The 19775-nt window shown below is 42.3% G+C and overlaps 1 protein-coding gene across 3 annotated transcripts in view; it reads left to right on the forward strand.

Annotated features, from left to right (window-relative positions):
* Positions 1-4093: 4093 nt before the first annotated feature.
* Positions 4094-19775, forward strand: part of mpped1 (metallophosphoesterase domain containing 1) — a 68660-nt gene continuing 52978 nt past the window's right edge. The window contains exons 1-3 of one of the 3 annotated variants that reach the window (XM_074624891.1): positions 4094-4251; positions 11683-12059; positions 12897-13078. In XM_074624891.1, the coding sequence (XP_074480992.1) occupies positions 11881-12059; positions 12897-13078 (361 nt within the window). In that variant the 5' untranslated portion in view covers positions 4094-4251; positions 11683-11880. Of the gene's footprint in view, positions 4252-10766; positions 10895-11682; positions 12060-12896; positions 13079-19775 lie in introns of those variants that run through there. The other 2 variants (XM_074624892.1, XM_074624893.1) reach the window with 2 other exon arrangements.

Raw genomic sequence — 19775 nt, forward strand, 5'->3', positions numbered from 1 at the left:
CAGAGGAGTCGCCCCCTGCTGGCTGCTAGAGAGAATGCATGTTTAAGACACTTCATCATTAGCTTCACTTTTAAGAAGCGGAGGAAGCCGCCTGTGAAGGAGGAGACATATTAGTCATGAGTCACTGTAAAGTTTCCTTTTTAAGACATCCACACCAGAACAACACGAGCTCGTATTAGAGAGTAATCTGTATATTTACCAGGATGTAAACGGCCTTTAACTCTGACTGACAGCGATGATGGAGTTCACAGCCTGTTATGAATATCACTGTTAAGTCCTCAGCTGCTTTGCTGTTTGCTCATTAATCATATTTGACAGGCAGATCTGATATTTCCTACGTGTTCTTTCCAGGACGTCCAATCAGCGGCCGGCATCTGCGAGGCAAACGCAACCGTGCCAGATGTTGAGATTACTCTCTCCCTTCCTTCGCTATCTGGTCGCCTTTCTTCCGTCAGTCGCTCCGCTCAAAGTTCAACTGGATATGTGAAGTGATAAAGACAGAACGTGGGCTGATGGAGTGACACGACATGTGACGGAGCCACAGTTTGGTGTAATTACCAGATAGATCTGGTTCATATAGGGCAGGCTAATATACCATACATGTTACACATCTGCAAAAATACAGCTGATTATGATTCCATTACACATCTGGCAGAATGTGTTCATCATTACACTGAACAGGATGTTTAATCTACGGGATAATGGATCCACGTCATCAGAGCTAATACCCCGTTAACCCACTATTACCACAACAAGATATATCTTATAATGAAGTACAAGAACGTGCAAATACGGCAGAAAGCGTGATAAATAGGCCTTATTTATAACTTGTGAGAAGAGTGAATTTGTGCGTTAATGAACGTGCGTTAGTGCGTATGCATTCATACCGTATACATTTCAAGAAATATTCTTATTTAATTCTTATTTATAACATTCTGGCATTTATGTTTAACACACTCAATAGATCCCACTTTTCAGCACTTTGTATTTACGAATAAATTTTTTATTTACGTATAAGCATTTTTTTATTTACGTATAAGCATTTTCTATTTACATATAATGTAATATTATACTCATGGTAATCATGATTAACTCTGGACAATCATGTGATTAATCGCGATTAATGGGTTAGGGTTATTTTAATTGATTGACAACCCTAATAAAAGTAATTTAATCAAAGGTCAAATGTTCACTCAGTGTTTTTCATTTGTTTTCCAGAGACTATCTGCTGTTGCAATATAACATCGGCCCAAAGCAACTAGAGCAACTAGAACAACTAAAGCACCTAAAGCATGATTAAATGTTTTCATGATGGCAGCCCCTGTGTTGTGTTAGTTATGACGAGCCACAGTAAATAAACCTGTAAGTTGGTTTGTAGACCAGATGGTTCCCTTGTGTCAGAATGAATCATTACGTCTCTCAGACACTTCTGAGGACGTTGAAAGAACACGTGAAAGAACAACGCTGTTATTCAGGTCTGGTAGAAATAAATGTTTCACCTTTTTGTATTTACGTTTCTAAACCTCACCGTCCCATCAGATGCTGAGCAGAGACAGGAATAGAGCTGAGTGATTCTACTTCACTGACACATTTATCACATGTGGTCAGCAGATGGCGGACTCACTCCAACCTGAGACTCTCGGTGGTTCTCGTGTTTGAGCTCCAGATTGTGGTCTATTTGTTTAGCTCATTACGGCCTAAATCCCAGTCCAATTACCTGCGGATAAACAGGAGCAGAGGTGGTGATACGCCGTAATGCTGTAATTTCACTGATTATCCCTCACATGGACAATAATGTGCTGCAAATGCAAAAAAGGTTTAACAGGATTTACTAATAAAATACAGTTTAGTTTTGATCTGTTTCATTAAAATCAGTAAAATTACTATCTACTCCACTACAATTCAGAGGGAAATATTATACTTTTATGAACCTACATTTGCTCAACATGTGAAGTTACATTTCAGATCCAGATCTTGTATTAAAAAACACAAAATGATGTTTTTGTTTGTGTCTAGTTGAGGCCTCTTGTCACATGTTTCAGATGTCTGAGCTGTTACCAGTTCCACCAGTGAACCACTCTGAATGTTATCAGCCCATTAAATGTCTGTTATCAGTCGTCATCGGGAGCATAGAGTTGAAGTGATATGGCCCTACTCTACCTCCTAGTTTGTTCTCAGTATGCCGTTATCATTTATCGGTAAGCTTTCACCCCGGTGAAACCAGAAGTCAAAGCTGACTTATTTAAAGTTAAGTACGCAAGTTAACATAAAGGTGCAGTGTGTCGGATTTAGTGGCGGCATCTACTGGTCTGGTTGCAGATTGCAACCAGTAACCTTCTTCTAACTCCTCCCTTTTCAAGACTGCAGTAAAGTGAGCCGCCATTCACCTCTCTCAGAGGCCATCCATACCATAATAACTCCACTTTAGGAGCAACAAAAGTCAGACGGCGGCTGGCGGTACCACGGTTTTGCACTTATGTGTGTCGGAGAACTGTGTAACGTAAAAACGCCAGTGTTTGGTTTGTCCGTTCTTGGCTACCGTAGAACATGAAAACATAGTTATGGATATTATATTGGAGGGGCCAGACCCCCTATAGGTCGGGATGGGAAACACTGAGTAGATTAACTAGCTCCACCTCAAGCAGCTCTCAACAGTAAAATGCTGCTGACACATCGATGCGTCAGTATTAACAGTCGAGAGGAGCTGGAGCTGATCCCAGCTGACATCGAGGTGAAGGCGGGGTTCACCCTGGACAGGTCACCGGACTATCACATAGAGACAGACTATTCTACGTCCTCTATGATACTCAACTGAACACTTTGGACTGTTGACTGTTTGAATATCTCAACTTGGGCTTGTGATGATCATTTCCAAATGAGTACTCTACTTAAAGGTGCGGTCTGTAGGATCTGGCGGCGTCAATTTAACGTCTCTGTCGACCGTCAGAAAGACGTCCACTGAGGGGACGGAATGAAAGTTTTTGCGACGTCTTTTTTTAAACGTATTTTTTAACGTTCAACTATTGATGTCGACCTGAGTTGCACGTCCTCCAGACGTCCAAAAGTGGGTCTGGACTGTTGGACGTTATACATACAGACACGATCTGAACGTCTTCCTGACGTGACGTTTGCTGGGATATTATATTCTACTTCTGCCAATACATTGATTGTTACACAGGAGTACGGTCTTGACCTGTTCTATATGAAAAGTGTCTTGCGGTACTTGATGATAATTCTGCTCCACTACATATATTTGTACTACTTACATCGAAGATCAAGGAACATGATGTGTTTATTGAATATGATACAGCGTCTTCGATTAAACAAACCAACAGCTAATACTGCTGTACTTCTACTTCACTAACAAGTTTGCATGCAGGAATATTATTTAGATCTGAATACTTCTTCCACCACAAAATAAATCACATTCTCTAGACCTTTAAAGGGACTGTCTGTAACTATTTACACGTATAAATCTACCCGGTCGGGATCCCATGCGCGCTCGCATGTGGCCGGAGTCTCTGCTCCGCTGCCTGTTTGCCTTCACACACACACACCGCGTTTACACACCGCACCTCTCACGTGCATGCTGCTCACTCCACACTGCAGAAGAGTTAGTTTAGCTCTGAGAATATAGAGTGATATTGTGCTTTTAGCTGACGTGTGTCTCCTCACTGTGTTGAGTGATGCTCCTTCATGTCTATGTAGAGCGAGCACAAGCGCCAGCAACAGGACGCTGACTTTAGTTGACTTAACGACCACAGGTGAAGCTGTTAACAAGACATTTCTGATTCTTACATAGAGCCCCTTTAAATCATATTCTTGCCTTTAAATCATCATGTTGGAAGATAAAATGAACAGAAACATATTTGATCAGTAGAATGAAGACATGGGAAAGACAAAAAATACAGAGGACATACAGTATTAACCTGGTGGCCCCCAGCAGCAGGAGCCTGATAGTGAATGTGACCGGGTTAGGAGCTCTGTGGAGCCGAACAGCAGCTCTCAGTCCTCCCTCCTCCTCATCCCCTCCTCCTCCTCTTCCTCACCGGGAAATACGGTGGGCAGGACCAAAAGAGAGAGAGAGAGAGAGAGAGAAAGAGGAGGAGAGGGAGAGAGAGAGATGCACCACGGGGGTTCTCATTCAAACTGACCAGCGCGTCTCTGAGTCAGATCAGTCTCCTCATCCATCAGTCCATCATCCTCCTCCTCCGAGCAGCAGCAGCCTGCAGCAGCCGACCACCGGACAAGGTAGGTTTGATTCCTTCCTCTTCTTCCTCTTCATCCTTTTGGTGCATTTTATGCAGATGTTTATGATGCATGCTGAACCGGAGCAGAGATTTAATGCATTGAATATATGCATGCATTCAGGTTCCCAGATATATAAGGCTTTCCAGCAGCAGCAGGGCTCACCGGGATAACGCTTTAATGTTGGATCAGATTTCAGCAGCAGCGCGTTGTAAAGGGGGTAAAGTCTCCGAGTGTAGCCGGTGCAGCAGCAGCAGGATGCTGGAGGAGAGGAGAGGCTCTCTGGAGCTCTGGAGCTTCCACACAGCCTGCATGGCTCACTGAGAGCAAAGTTTCTATTAGAGTTCAGTCCAGCAGAGCGCAGGTCTGCAGGATCCTGGAGAGAGGAGGAGAACTCCTGCACAATGTGCATGAAGCTGATAATCCACAGAGCTCTGAGGATTCAGCTTGTTTTAATTAAGGCTGGCAAAATTCTGCCTGCAAACTAATGCATTGAAACAAATAGTGTGTGAGTGAATTCAAGCTGAATTTAACCCAAAATAAAAAGCATATTTATAAAATATACGAGAGAATAATATTCCTAAAAACATCTGTTCTTATTGCTCTTCCATCATTTTTCCATCTTGGTTGAATCTGTCTTGCATTTTCCTCATAGATTGTGAACTATATCTATAACAGAGCTATAATCAGACCATGCAGGCTGTGCATAAAACAGATATAGATATATATACTGTAATACAGCAGCACACTCAGATGCACTTTAATGTTCTGTATGTTCATATGTAGCAGAGAAGATTTACCACACGGTCTCGGCCGCTTGTTAAATATATGAGAATGTGCCTGAGAGGAGAGAGAATCAATCAGACGGCGTTTCTTTCTGTTTCTGCATTTTATCAACCAGCTCTGTCGCACAGCGGCTCTTCAAATAGGCACAAAATGTAATGTATTGATTCGTGTACAAAGACACAAATTCTAGTTTTTTTTCATGATGGTTTGCACAAAATCAATTCATATGTAATCCACTTAACTGTGAAACGGGAAGTCAAAGTTGATTTATTTGTCACGTTCTGTATTTAAGTTACGGCGGCACTTCCGGAGTTATTTTTAACTCAAACCACGATCTTTTACTAAACCTAACTAGGTATAGTTTTTGTCACGCAAATTCTGTACTTAAGTTACGCCACTTTCTGTGTTATTTTAACCTAAGCCGCGATCTTTTCCTAAACCTAACTAAGTAGTTTTATTTTGAAACAACTGGAGCGGAAATTGACACGTGCGTCACGTGTTGCTGGACATTCGTACAAAATGCGACTACGAAGAGATGCAAAACGACAATAAAAAGATGCAAAATGTCCACAAAGAGATGCAAAACTACCACTAAAAGATGCAAAATGTCCACAAAAAGATGCAAAATGTCCACAAATAGATGCAAAATGTTTTTTTGTTTGTGCCGAGGTAATCTGCAAGTCAGTGTGCAGGTGTGGTTGTGTCAGTGGGGGCAGCTATTCCTGGTGTGGGCATCTCCGCAGAAGGAGCAGGTGTGCAGGAAGCGTCAGTTAAAGGGAGCAGCCCAGGTGGTTCAAATTGTTGCACACCGTCCTGCTGCGGTCTGACTGCTGCTGACATATCACGGCTTGACGGGAATCGCTTTCAAACAGATCTTCTAAATCTGAATGGGACCGGTTTGGGTGGAGAGAGGAGGGCTACTGGCTACACGCTATAAAGCTCAGAGGAAAGCACTGCAGAGGACGGTGAAATCTGTCCAGCGGATCACCGCTACTCCACTCTCCAGTCGTCACTGAGGCTGTCTAAAGACGGGAACAGCTTCTACCCCCTCAGCTGTCACCTCGCTGTTCCCCCACAAATATAACTGCTGCACATCTCAGATAGCTGCTTCCATTTTAGATTCAGTTCCAAATAGCTGGATTCACTAAACTCGAGGCTCTTATTGAATCTTCTGTCTCTCCTCAATGTAGAAAACAGTCAGGTAACATTAACGGTCTTCTCAATCCCACATGATGAAATGACTAAAGTAGCTTTAGGCAGATTTCAGTCTTAGTTATTTTACACTGTTGTTACACATGTTGAATCTAAATGGATAATAGATTTGAAAGGATTCAGATTTAATAAAATGTTATCAAACCCCGACTGTAGTCACAGGTGACATTGTTTATAGATACTCCAGGTGGAATTATCTGACTGATATAAGATAAAGAACTTTTTACTTTAATCAGACAATTAAGGTTGAATAGACCGACTCAGTCTCACGGCTGTTTGCGAAAATAGTCACGAAATGTAATCTATTTGATTCATAGACACAAATTTAACTTTTCTTTTCTCGTGCCGCTCAGCACGACTTTCAACAACACATTTTTCGTGCTTTTTCCTATGAATGTCCAGCAACATGTGATGCACGTTTCAATTTCAGCCCCAGTCTTTTCAAAATAAAAGTACTTAGTTAGGTTTAGGAAAAGATGGAGGAAGAGGAGGCAACAAAACTACTTAGTTAACTTTAGGAAGTGCCGTAACTTAATTACGGAAGTTACGTCACAACGACTACTTAGTTACCTTTAAGAAAAGCTTCTGCGAAAAGCACTGTAAAATTTTGTCTAACTGGTATCTTCACTCTCCCATTTTTAATAATGTTGACCTCCGTTTGGGTAGCCAACCAATTTCGTTTTCTCAATGGAGCAGTAAAGGGGTGCACACTTTTGGTGACATCTATGGTCCTCATGGCCTACAAGCATTCCAAGACATCCAGAAACATTTTAATTTACCTGGTTCATCATTCTTTTTCTATCTTCAACTCCGCACAGCGATGCGCACTTATGGTGTGCCTTGGAACATATCTCTTCCCATACATGCATTTCACACAGCTCTTACCAGCCCTAGTGGACTGGTCTCGAAAATATACTCTATCTTACATAAGGCCTCCTGTAAGCCACTAACTATTGACAGACTGTGGAAGACGGACCTCTCTCCAAATAACTCCAACCTAAATTGGAAACTAATCTGGCAGAACATCCAACTATCTTCCAGGAACCCCAACCATCAAGTTATACATTTCAATTTCATACACAGAACATATTTCACCCCCGACATATTGCATAAATTTAAAGCTTTACCATCACCAAACTGCACCTTATGCAATCAAAATGCATCAGGTACTTTTTTCCATATGGTTTGGGGGTGTCCAAGGGTTGCAGAGTTCTGGAAAAAGGTTGCAGAGATGCTATCAAACATATTGTCAAATACAATTCCTTATTCACCTGAAGTCCTGTTACTTAATGACAGCTCCAACCTGGAACTCTGTGTTAAGCAGAGACGTCTCTGGTTAGCTGGCCTTACAGCTGCAAAACGACTAATAGCTTGCAGATGGAAAGCTCCACATTCTGTCAATATACAAAGATGGCTTCTTGACTTCTTAGATATAGCAGGTATGGAACACTGGGCTGCAAACATGCATTTGGCAAAAAGGGAAAATATATCACATTGGAAACAAGCAATCACTACAATTAAATCCTTCATATAATTGTTCTCCGTGTCCCAAAGGTCTAGGGTGGGTGGGATGGGAGGGAACCAAAAGGGAGGGATTCGGGGGTGGAGGGAGGGGGGCGCAGAAGTTTTTATTTAAATGACTTTTTGTTGTTGTTTGTTGTTATTTTCCTTCTTCCTGTTTGTTTGTTTTTTTGTTTTTGTTTTTTCATTTTCTTTTTTCTGTAGCTGCTTGCCAATTCTGTATTGATTAGTACATGGACATTTGTGATTATATATATATATATTTTACTCTATTGGTGATCTATCAATTTGTAACCTCACCCTATGTAATTTTGCTTAAATACCAATAAAAAATTGATCACAAAAAAAAAGAAAAGCTTCTGCGGAGATGCCCACACCAGGAATAGCTGCCCCCACTAACACAACCACACCTGCACACTGACTTGCAGATTACCTTGGCACAAACAAAATGTGGACATTTTGCATCTCATTGTGGTTGTTTTTAAGCCTATTTATTGTTGTTTTGCATCTCTTCGTAGTCGCATTTTCTACGAATGTCCAGCAACACGTGACGCATGTGTCAATTTCCGCTCCAGTTGTTTCAAAATAAAACTACTTAGTTAGGTTTAGGAAAAGATCACAGTTTGGGTTAAAATAACTCCAGAAGTGCCGTTCCTTAAGTGCAGAAGTTACATGACAACAACTACTTAGTTAGGTTTAGGAAAAGATCGTGTTTAGGGTTAAAATAACACCGGAAGTGCCGTAACCTAAGTACGGAAGCTACGTGACAAAAACTACTTCGTTAGGTTTAGGAAAAGATCGTGATTTGGGTTAAAAGAACTCCAGACGTCACCCCGACCTCCTTCCTACACGGCGTTCGCCACTCTTTATACTTCCCGGTTCACAATAACGTGGATTACATTTGAATCGTGTCTATGTAAACGAATCAGTACATTCAATTTTGTGATTATTTCCTGAGCTGCTGTGCGGCGGGGCTGAACGGAGAGAGGATGCTGTTAATGTCTGTGAGCTGGAGATGCTGTTTGTCCCGCGTAGCCGACATGATCCAGAAAACTGCATTTGGGGCCCGACGTGTTATAATCTCACAGCATCTGCTAATGCATCTCTCCGTCTCACACTGGCAGTGTGAGGGGGCTGTCACTGTCACATTCATGACAAAACAGAAAACACATTTCAATATGCATGCACAGGCCTGCACACACATCACAACCTGCGTGCACACACACACACACACACACAGAACATGCAATGTATGCACCCCTGAAACACATCCACCGAGCATGCTGGGATTTGCCCGCGACAAACAACCGCGGTGTGAAGTGAGAAGTGTGTGTATCTGTCACGTCGGTGTGCTGTCAGCGTGTGAGGTTGCAGTGAATGAGGAATATCGAGATGGCGCGCTGACATCGCGAGGCGGTCCACGCGGACTTTGCCAGAGCCGCCTGTACCCCCAAATTATCACCTCCGTCTCCAGCATCCCCCGTCATCTCAGCACCTCTCAGCGGTCGCCAGAGCCTCCGAAAAATGAGCTGCACAGCTGAATCCAGTCTTAATGGGGCGACACTCACACACGTACAGGCCTCACACACACACACACACACACACACCAGGGATTTAAAGGATTTTATCAATTCAGTGTATCATTTCATATCTCCGGAGCGACAAATCAAATGAAAAAAGCACACACTGTACACAGGAAACAAGAGACTTTTAAAAGGGAAATAATAAATCATTCTATAATTTGCAGCCTGACTAACATCCTGCATTTTTCATTTCGCTTCCTATTTGAGGTGAAAATGTTTCGCTCACGCTGCTCTGTTGGATTTAAATATCACATTTAACCTGAGTTAACAGATGCACTTGTACTGCAGTATAGCTGGAGGGGATGCACAACTGTACAACACCACACTTCTGTCATTTAATAGAAAGCATTGCCAACAAATGTTTAAGCATCTGGTGAAACTACACGCCTGTCTTAATAATATATATTACATCTTTTAAACAATTTTGTCAGTTTCTTTTACTTTGGCTGATTTGTATATGGTCCTATTACAATTGTAAATGTACCATATGTGTTGAAACTAAGGCTGTCAATCGATTAACGGAGGTTCCACTCAGTTACATTATGATGCATTCAAGCTCTGCTCAGTAAAAATGAACTGATTGAGTTTCGCAAATTAATCACACATTTTTTATCTGTTCAAAATGTATCTTAAAGGGAGATTTGTCAAGTATTTAATCCTCTTATCAACATGGGAGTGGACAAATATGCTGCTTTATGCAAATGTATGTATATATTTATTATTTTTAAATCAATAAACACAAAACAATGACAGATATTGTCCAGAAACCCTCACAGGTACTGCATTTAGCATTCAAAATATGCTCAAATCATATACTTTATATACATATATATATTTTATTATCATAAAGTGGGCATGTCTGTAAAGGGGAGACTCGTGGGTACCCATAGAACCCATTTACATTCACACATCTGGAGGTCAGAGGTCAAGGGACCCCTTTGAAAATGGCCATGGCAGTTGTTTCCTCACCAAAATTTAGCAGCAAGTTTGAAGCGTTATTTATCCTCCTTCAAGACCAGCTAGTATGTCAAGGTTGGTACCGATGGGTTCATTAGGTTTTCTAATTTCATATGATACCAGTATCTTCACTCTAGCTTTAACACTGAGCCCGCTACAACCTCCGACAGACTCATAATGTCCACTTAGAGTTAAGAAGTGAGTTATGTTACCACTGCAGACCGGGAACATCCCACAAGAGCTGCAGTTCTGGAGATGCTCTGACCCGGTCGTCTAGCCAGCACTATCTGGCCCTCGTCAAAGTCCCATTTTTTCTGCTTCCAACACAAAGTTCAAAATGTTCACTTGCTGTCTAATATATCCCCCCCCACTGCCAGGTGCCATGGTAACGAGATAATCAATGTTATTCACGTCACCTGTCAGTGGTGGTGGTGGACGGTGTTACGGCTGATCGGTGTGTGTGGTGTGTTGTTAGAACTTGTTGAAGTTGATAAACAGTTTTCCAGCTGAAATTATTATTCCAGTTATTTAATTTAAGCGAAAAATGGCAAATATCTGGATAATACTCTGGTTCCAGCTTCTCACATGTGAGCATTTACTGCTTTTTACTGCTACTACCTTACTGTTTTATTTCATCTTTGGTCCACGGCCTGTTGGTCAAGACAAAAACTTGTGAAACTTAGGAGACATCTTTCACAATTTCTTTCACTTTTTATATGATTCATGAGTTAAAAAGAACATATTAATTGAGAATGAAGAGTGTTAGTTTTCTTAAAATGATTCATTAATTAGTCTATCAACAGACATTTTAAAGATAAATACACTCCCCTAGTTCCAGCTTCTCCTTTGTGAGGATTCACTTCTTCTTTGAGGGTAAATCTTTGGGTTTTTGATATCTGATATCAGCAAATTGTGACATCAATTTTTCACTATTTTCTGACATTTACAATTAATCAATTAATAGAATAAGAAAATAGTCAGGACATTATTGAAAATAATTGTTATTTTTGCACCTACATGTTTGAACATCCGTTTCCTTTCTGCAAACACAGAATGACCGTAAAAATGGACAAACGTTGAAAAAGAAATTCGTGGCGTCACATCCTAAATGATTCTTAGAAATCAGAGAGTTTTGGAAGCTGTTTTTTTCTTGTTATTTTCATAAATTGTCAGGAAATTGTGAGAAATGTCCATCACAATTTGCAAAATATAAAATTTACGATGATAAAAAACAAATAAAAAGCATCAAATCTTCCAATTTAAGAAGCTGACACCAGAAAACATTTGGCTTGATAGACGACTGAAGCTGTCAAATCAGTTCCCATCTTTACTACGCACTCTTCATATCAGCTCTGCTCTGCTGTGTTCCTCCCAGGTGCCGAAGAGCTGCAGAAGAAGAAGAAGAAGAAGAAGAAGAAGAGGAGGATGAGGAGGTGATGTCTTCTCCTCAGCTCACAGTGATTGTTTAGCTCAGCGAGGGTTTGAGCCTCCCAGCAGCCTCTCCTCAGCGTCCTAACGCTAAACGTCCCGGCCCGCCGCCTCGCTCTCTCCTCCGGTTCCCCCCCATAGTGCCATGGCCTTCACCCTGTCAGAGATCATGGCAGCGAGACGGCAGCAGTCGCAGGCTCAGTCACAGGCCCAGCGAGGCAACAGGACGGCGGTGGAAGTGGACGAATACAGCACCAACCCAACTCAGGCCTTCACCTTCTACAACATCAACCAGGGACGCTTCCAGCCACCGCACGTCCACATGTGAGTAGAGACAAGAGACACGCCTGGAGACGTCCACTTTGTGGTTCACATTTCATGGATATAAATGCATTTTATATACATTTACTCACCACTCGGCTGTTTTAACTTTAGTTTATATAGCAAAGAAAACTTGTCTTTTAAACACTTTTATATTTGGTGCAAAGAAGGAGAGTTTCTCTGCGGGGCTCCATAAAGCGCCACTTAACATCTCCGTATACTCAAACCTTCTGTATCTGTTTGTTTCATTACTTTGTGACTCACGCGTCTCACCGGCTGTCCTACATGGATGCATATCTTCTCTCTATTGTGGCGGGATGCAGAGGAGGAAGAGGAGGAGGAGGAGGAGGAGGAGGAGGAGGAGGAGGAGGAGGAGGAGGAGGAGGAGGAGGAGGAGGCAGGGCTGGGTGTTATGGTACCTGGAGGAGAGCTCACTAAAGTGGGCCACGGTTATTCACCAGCTCCCCTCTTCCCCCTGGAGACTCCGTGGATCTGCACACTCGCTGGAAATCCCACAGGACTCCCTCTCTTTTTCTATATCTGTGCTTTTATTCTTTTTCCATCTCTGCACATTTCTCTTTCTGTCTCTCTTTCAGCGCCTCGCTTTTCTTGTGGCCCCCTCGCTACGTCTCTTGTTTCCTCCTCTGCCTCAGTCTTCGGGGATGATGATTTTCTGCTGGATACTAATTCAAACTCTTTTCATTGTCAGCCTCTCACCACAGAGACTCTGCATTTACAGCGCTGCGTCTCTTCCTCCTCGTATTGTTTAAAAGAGCCGCAATGACCCCTTTCCCCCTTCCTTCCTCTCTCCGTTAACTCTCTCTCCGTCTTCTTGTCCAGGGTGGACCCGATGCCCCACGACACGCCCAAGCCGCCGGGCTACACCCGCTTTGTGTGCATCTCGGACACCCACTCCCGCACCGACAGCATCCAGATGCCATACGGAGACGTGTTCATCCACGCCGGAGACTTCACCGAGCTGGGGCTGCCCTCCGAGGTCAAGAAGTTCAACGACTGGCTAGGTACGCACCTCTGAGAAGTTGTGGCTCTGGATCCGGAGCGGTGTCAGGGCCCTGTTTCCTGTAACTAGGCTCACTAACTAACAACACAGGGCTGGAGTCAGGACGTGGTTAGACTAGACTGGCTCGGTACGCACCTCTGAGAAGTTGTGGCTGTAGATCCAGAGCGGGTCGGGGCCCTGTTTCCTGTAACTAGGTCCCCTTGTGACGATCTATTAATAAGGCCGGGGTCAGTGCCAGGCTAAATTTACTCACTCGGTATGCTGAAAGTTTTTAAGAAAAACTTTGTAGAGGATTCTTTGAAGTTTTCAGAATCTCAGGGCCACGATACGAATATCATTTAAAGGACCCGACTGTGGTTTTTACATGTTTTAGAACCTCGACTGCAAATTAAAAATGTGCTTTACTTTACTGCCGATCCCAAACATGCCACAGGCGACTTTCATTTAAATAGATTTACTTTCTGACTGAATAGATTTGAGTCTTTTCTTCCTTGATGGTGAGTTCAAGGACACGCTGAGGTTTGAGTCAGCAGCATATTTTTATTAAATGTAAGAATCTAACATGATTTCACAGTCTGCTTATTGTTTGTTTCTGTGTTCAATTTCCCTGACAACAGAGAATCATGAATGCAGCGCTTTGTGGCCAATCTTTGAGGGGTTCCTTGAACACACCACAAAGGAAAAGCTGCATTTAAACTCAATGAAAACTTTTGACAAAAGACTGAAGTCGGCTGAAACGTTCACGGTGACGGACGGGAGGTCGCTGCGAGTTGACTTTTCTTAGCACACTGACATGAATTGAAACCAGCGTCTGTCTGGAAACAAGAAACTCAAAACTGATGCAGAGCTTTTAGAAAACAGACCACAGTATGTGATTTGTGTTAAAACATTCACAACCCGCGGTACGGTCCTTTAAGTGTGATGTGGTGGCGTTGAGTCTGGTTTGTGTTACGCTCCTCTCGGCTCTGACAGTAGACTGCTGGGACGTCCCGGTTTCATATCTGGGCAGTTTAACACTGACAGCACTGAAACAAACCAGACATGTAGAGGTCAGGCTTCGGGTTCTGAATAGCCTGAAGGACGGAGGAGATGGTCCTCGCACCGTTTGGAATATTTAGATTACATTATTAATTTGATTTCCATTAAATCAAGCCCCGTTTTTGACGCTATTTATAGCTGGTGTTCTACAGCAAAAGATATTTAAACATCATATAACTGCTTCTATATATATAGAAAGTTTTCTTTGTTAAAGGTCCCATATTGTAAAAAGTGAGATTGTCATGTCTTTTATATCATAAAGCAGTTTTAAGTGATATATAAATACTGTTAAACTATCAAAACGCTCAAAATACTGAGAAATACACACAACCCATATTCAGAAATTGTGCGTTTGAAACAAGCCGTTAGGATTTCTGTCCATTTGTGATGTCACAAATATACAATATATAGATCATTACACGGTTTTAAACGTACTAAATGTGTCCAAGTTTATTTCCTGTTGCACTGTATGTGAACGACATCAGCTGACAGGAAGTAAACATGGAACCAAGCTGTTGCCTAGCAACGCAATTCCGTTGAAATGCACTAAAACGGAGCGTTTCAGACAGAGGGTGAATACAGGTATATTCAGACAGACTATATGAGAAACATAAATGTGTTTTTTAACATTACAGCATGTAAACATGTTCTAGTAGAAATATAAAATACAAGTACGAACCTAAAAATTAGCTGATATGGGACCTTTAAAACTCATATCATGGCAACATGTGTGCCGTTACCATGACGAATGAGCAAAGTCCATCTTTTGATGAAGACGGTGAGATTCAGTTGAAAGCTTTGGAAAAGAATGTGGACGTTGAGTTAAGATATTTTTATTTTCAAAGCAGTCCGGTTACATAGAAGATGAACTTTTGACCACCGAGAGTTGAATCACTACAATGAGATATAAATGATCATTAAAGGGCAGCATATCAGACATTTAGTCGTATCTAAATATTTCTGGTTAATTAATCGTAACTACAAACAGCAGGTTTTTCTTAGTGTTGAGATTCCTGCGGTGTTTTTCTGAGGCGTTTCCTTTTGTCATGTGGAGGTGTGGGGAACTTTTCTGCATCACCAGCCTCCACCTCCACCGGAAGGAAGCATCTTATCTCCGTACCGAGTGTAAGTCTTATCGTCGCTATATGTGATAGGCTATCTGTCGGGAATGAAGTGACCTCGTACGAACGCCGCGCGTCAGAAAAAACTGTTGAATCGGTGAATCTACAACAAGTCGAGGTACAGCAGAGCGGCCCTGCTATCATCGCCAACATCGCCATTGTCGTCGGCAACAAACCTCCCCGGGAGAACGGCAGAAGAAGCCCGTTAGCGGGGGCCTTTTGTGTATTCATCTCTTTCTCTGAGGGAGAGGGGGAGAAGGGGGGAGATAAGGGGAGAACTTGTTGTCCTTCCTCTCCTCACACACACACATGCGAGCTGCAGGGAAGCACGAGCTGCAAATCCGCTAGCCCCGCACTCCAGCGGCGAGAGAGGCGGCGGGAGAGACGGAGGGAAAGAAAAGATAAACCGAGCCAAACGCGCCTGCTGCTGCTGCCGCCTCTGAAGTCACTCTCTCCTCTCTCTCTCTTCATCCCTTCCTCCTCTCCTCCTCCTCCTCCTCCTCCTCCGCCGTTGTTTCCCCCTGCAACTCTGCCAGCTCCTTCCTCTCCTTCCTCTCGTATATAAATATTTATAATCTGGCTATTCCTATTCTCTCTCTCTTTCATTCCCTCCTGCTCCTCGTCTCTGTCACACAGACGCCGTCCCGTCCTGTACAGTAGATGAATGGAGCTCCTGCTGTTTAGTGTGTGCAGAGCAGATTTACAAGGAGATCAGGTTTAAGCGTATTCATTAGTTGGTTCAAGCTGAGCCGCGGTCAGGTAACGCTGTCTGAACCACTAACTTTCTACTCTTTTATCCTTTCGTCTGGTGGAGTTCCTTCGTCTCTTCCACCTCTATCACCTCTTTCCTCTCCTTCTCTCTCCTTTCCCACATTCTCCAAACCCTCTCTCCAGTCTCAACCCGCGGTGGCAGCTCTCTCCAGCTCTTATTTTTAGCAGGAAGTCAGTCGGCTCTCGGGGGCCGCTGGCAGCCGCTCAAGGCTTTGTCAGGGATGGTGAACGCTGCAGGAGATGGTGGGGGGAGAGAGGGAGGAGGAGAGAGGAGGTGGGAGATGAAATTCATGCAGAGGAAAAAGGGAAGTTGGAAAAAGGGAAAAGAGGACTAGAGAGGAGGAGGAGGAGGAGGAAGACTTCTCCCCAGAGGAGGGCTGCTGCCTTACCTGGGTAAACTCACAGCTCTACCAGCCCTGGAGACTGGTGCCAAACTTCTTCTGTCCTCTGTTGTCATGGTGATCCATGCAGGTCCAGCTGTCAGTCACTGTATGAGGACTCTCTGTGTGTGTGAATGTGTGTGTGTGTGTGTGTGTGTGTGTGTGTGTGTGTGTGTGTGTGTGTGTGTGTGTGTGTGTGTGTGTGTGTGTGTGTGTGTGTGTGTGTGTGTGTGTGTGTGAATTTTTGCTGCATTTTAGTCCCTCTACACTTCTTCAACTTGAGTGTGTCGGACTGGAGTTTGAGAGCGAGCAGTCGGAGACTACTACCATCCTGATTTTACTTCACTTATTTAAGTTTTTACTAAATGATTGGATTCAAGGTAATATTATTAATAGAGCACCATTCAGACACACGGTAATTCAAAGTACTTTACAGGGGCAGAAGAGATATTAAATATATTCAACGTAAGACTTTTAGAAAACATTAACGTTGCATTTAAAAAACAGAAAACAAGAACAAAGAAATAAGTAAAATTTAAATTGCATTTCTTAAAGGCAATAATGTAAATGATTGGATTTAATTAATAAGGCAAGGCAATATTATTAATAGAGCACCATTAAGTGCTTAACGGGGATAGAAATATATTATACTCCCATCTGAAATACTGTCATCAACTAAATTACAGATTTACATTTAAATTACTATTTTATTTAACTGCACTATTTTATGCCTTAGATTATCATATTACTTTTATATTTACTTGTGTGATTTCCCCCTTTTATATATTTACAGATTTTATGAGCAACGTTGAAGGAACCTGACAAATAAAGAACCTTGGACCTTGATATTAGATATATTACACATAAGACTTTAAGAAAACATTAACGTTGCATTTAAAAGACAATCAACAACAAGCAAATAAATAGTTAAAAATTGAAACTGCATTTCTAAAAAGCAATAAAAACAAAAAGCAAAACCAAGCAGATAAATAGTTACAGATTAAGCCACAGCAAAGAATGATGTTTTAAGTCCTGGTTTAAATGAGCAGACCTCAGATATTCAGGAAGTCAGCAAATCGATAAAATAAAAATAACCAACAATATTTTTGATAATTAATTAATTCGATTAGACTGGAATTTGAATTCCTGTTAAAGTTTTGACCAATTTGTCGCTGCATTAAAAAGGTTTACACCTCAATTCCTGTTAATTGTTTTACCAAGTTGTTGGTGTACAATTTATTATTTTTGATAATAGATAACAATTCACTAAATGCATATCTATGTATTTATTTGTTACGTTTTGTTTTACAAAGTTAGAAAAGCGATGTTCAAGTCAAGCCTGACACATAAACACATAAAAGAATAATCCCAGTTTCTTCCACACAGTGAGGCAATCAGCCTATTAATGAATTAAACACCGGTATCAGATCGGTACTCGGTATCGGACGATACCCAAACCCCGGGTATCGCTATCGGCACATCCCAAATTACCATGCAATGATTATGTAACACAAATGAATGCAGACTTCTGCAGAAGAGAGTCTGCAAAGAGATTTTTACAACTTTACAATAATGAATGGAAACCAGCGATTCCTGGAACATCCTGAAATCAAAAACTGAAACATCATTTGTATTTAAGAAGCTAAAACTTGCAAACTGCATGGTCCTTTAAGGATAATTAATCAACTAAACTATATGGTTTTTTATTGAGTCATTTTCTTCATCATGTTTTTGTTTGTCCTCATAAGCCTGTGTGTGTCTGCATGGAGGTCCCCTCTTTGATAGGTAGACATGACTCAAGGATGCAATTTCTTAAAAGCACATTTGCAGTAATATTTTGAAAAACAAAGATCTTACATGTAACTTTTCTATTCTGTTTTTTGTTTTTTCAAAATGACCAGAAACAGAGGTCCTCACTTGGTGGTGTTAAATGACGAGTCCCCTGTTGGTAATATACAGTAGGAATGTGTGTGTTCAAGGTGTGAAACATAAATTACATAAAGCTCATTGTACAGCCTGAAGAGCAGCGATATAGCTCTAAAAAGGACGACTGTTGAAAAGCCGCCGTTGGTGCAGAAGCGAGCGTGGGATTGTCGGGGATGGAGGCTGATTGCGCGGGACAGGTGAGAGGAGAGACAAGAGGAGAGAGAGAGATTCAGAAAGAGAGAAGAAGGGGTTGTTGAGGGCGAGGGCTGCAGACCTGGAGCTCGCGCGCAGCAGCACTTCAGTCCAATTGTCTCCAATAATGGCCTCTTTGATCACACTCGCGGGCGGCTGCGAGCACGGCAACAGGCGAGCCACGTGGATTTCGTAAGCCGAGGCAACGCTTCTCCGAGTGTTTGCGTGTTTGTTTGTGTTCCCCGTGTGGACTTTGAGTGACGTCTTTGTTCATGCCGTGCGATGGCGTGAGCCGGCGGAGCGGAGCGGGAATATACTGCAGCGAAGTGTTGTTTAAATATGGATCTCATTGTGCTTTGGGAAGTTGACTCGAGGTCAAGAGAGGAGCAGCTTTAATTCTTAAAGGCTTTGTTCTCTCGCTGCTTTCCTTCTGTCTGTCTGACTTCAGCTCAGTTCACACACACAGAGACCGAAAAACTGAAGCTTCCCAACAGGAAATACAGCTCAATTAACAACCAACTGGCTGTTCTCTCTGCCGTTGTGTGAGGACAATTTAACATCCTCAGAAAGTATGAAATATTAAAGGGATAATTCAGAGTATTTCCTCTCATTTATGAACTTAATCATGGGGGGAATTCAGATACAAAAACATCATTCCTTATTTGTTTCCTGTAGCGGAGGTTTTTTTAAAGGAATACTATAAATAAAATATTTAGAAAGTGCGTAGAAAACCTTTCAGATCGCTCCTGAAGCGCGACACTGAGTGTTAGAACTTAGATCAACCAATGGAAAAGTGGTTACATGACTCTTGTTGGCTGATTTGAGCTTATCACAGAGGTACTGCTATCGGTGTATATGTCTGCCGACAAGTCACGACTAATTGCAGTACAGTATTGCCAAAATATGCATGTTGAATTTAGATACCGTGTTGTTCTTACGTAGTCTGTCCACCAGAGAACATTGTAACACATCCCGCTCAGTAGCAGAGTTCCATTGCATTCACTTCACAACAAGTGGTTGCCAGGCACTTCTGTTCCACTAACGCATTAACGCAGCGTGCGATTTTTAGGTTGTAGCGGCTCAGTTTTAAAGCTAGAGTGAAGATACTGGTATCATATGGAACTAGAAAACCTAAAGAATCCATCGGTACCAACCATGCCATACTAGCTCGACGCGAAGGAGGCTCTAAATTTCGGCGAGGAAAAACTGGCACGGACATTTTCAAAGGGGTCCCTTGAACCTCTGACCTCCAGATCAGTGAATGTAAATG

The sequence above is a fragment of the Sebastes fasciatus genome, chromosome 23 (assembly GCF_043250625.1).
Source record: "Sebastes fasciatus isolate fSebFas1 chromosome 23, fSebFas1.pri, whole genome shotgun sequence".
In the NCBI taxonomy this organism is placed as follows: Eukaryota; Metazoa; Chordata; class Actinopteri; order Perciformes; family Sebastidae; genus Sebastes; species Sebastes fasciatus.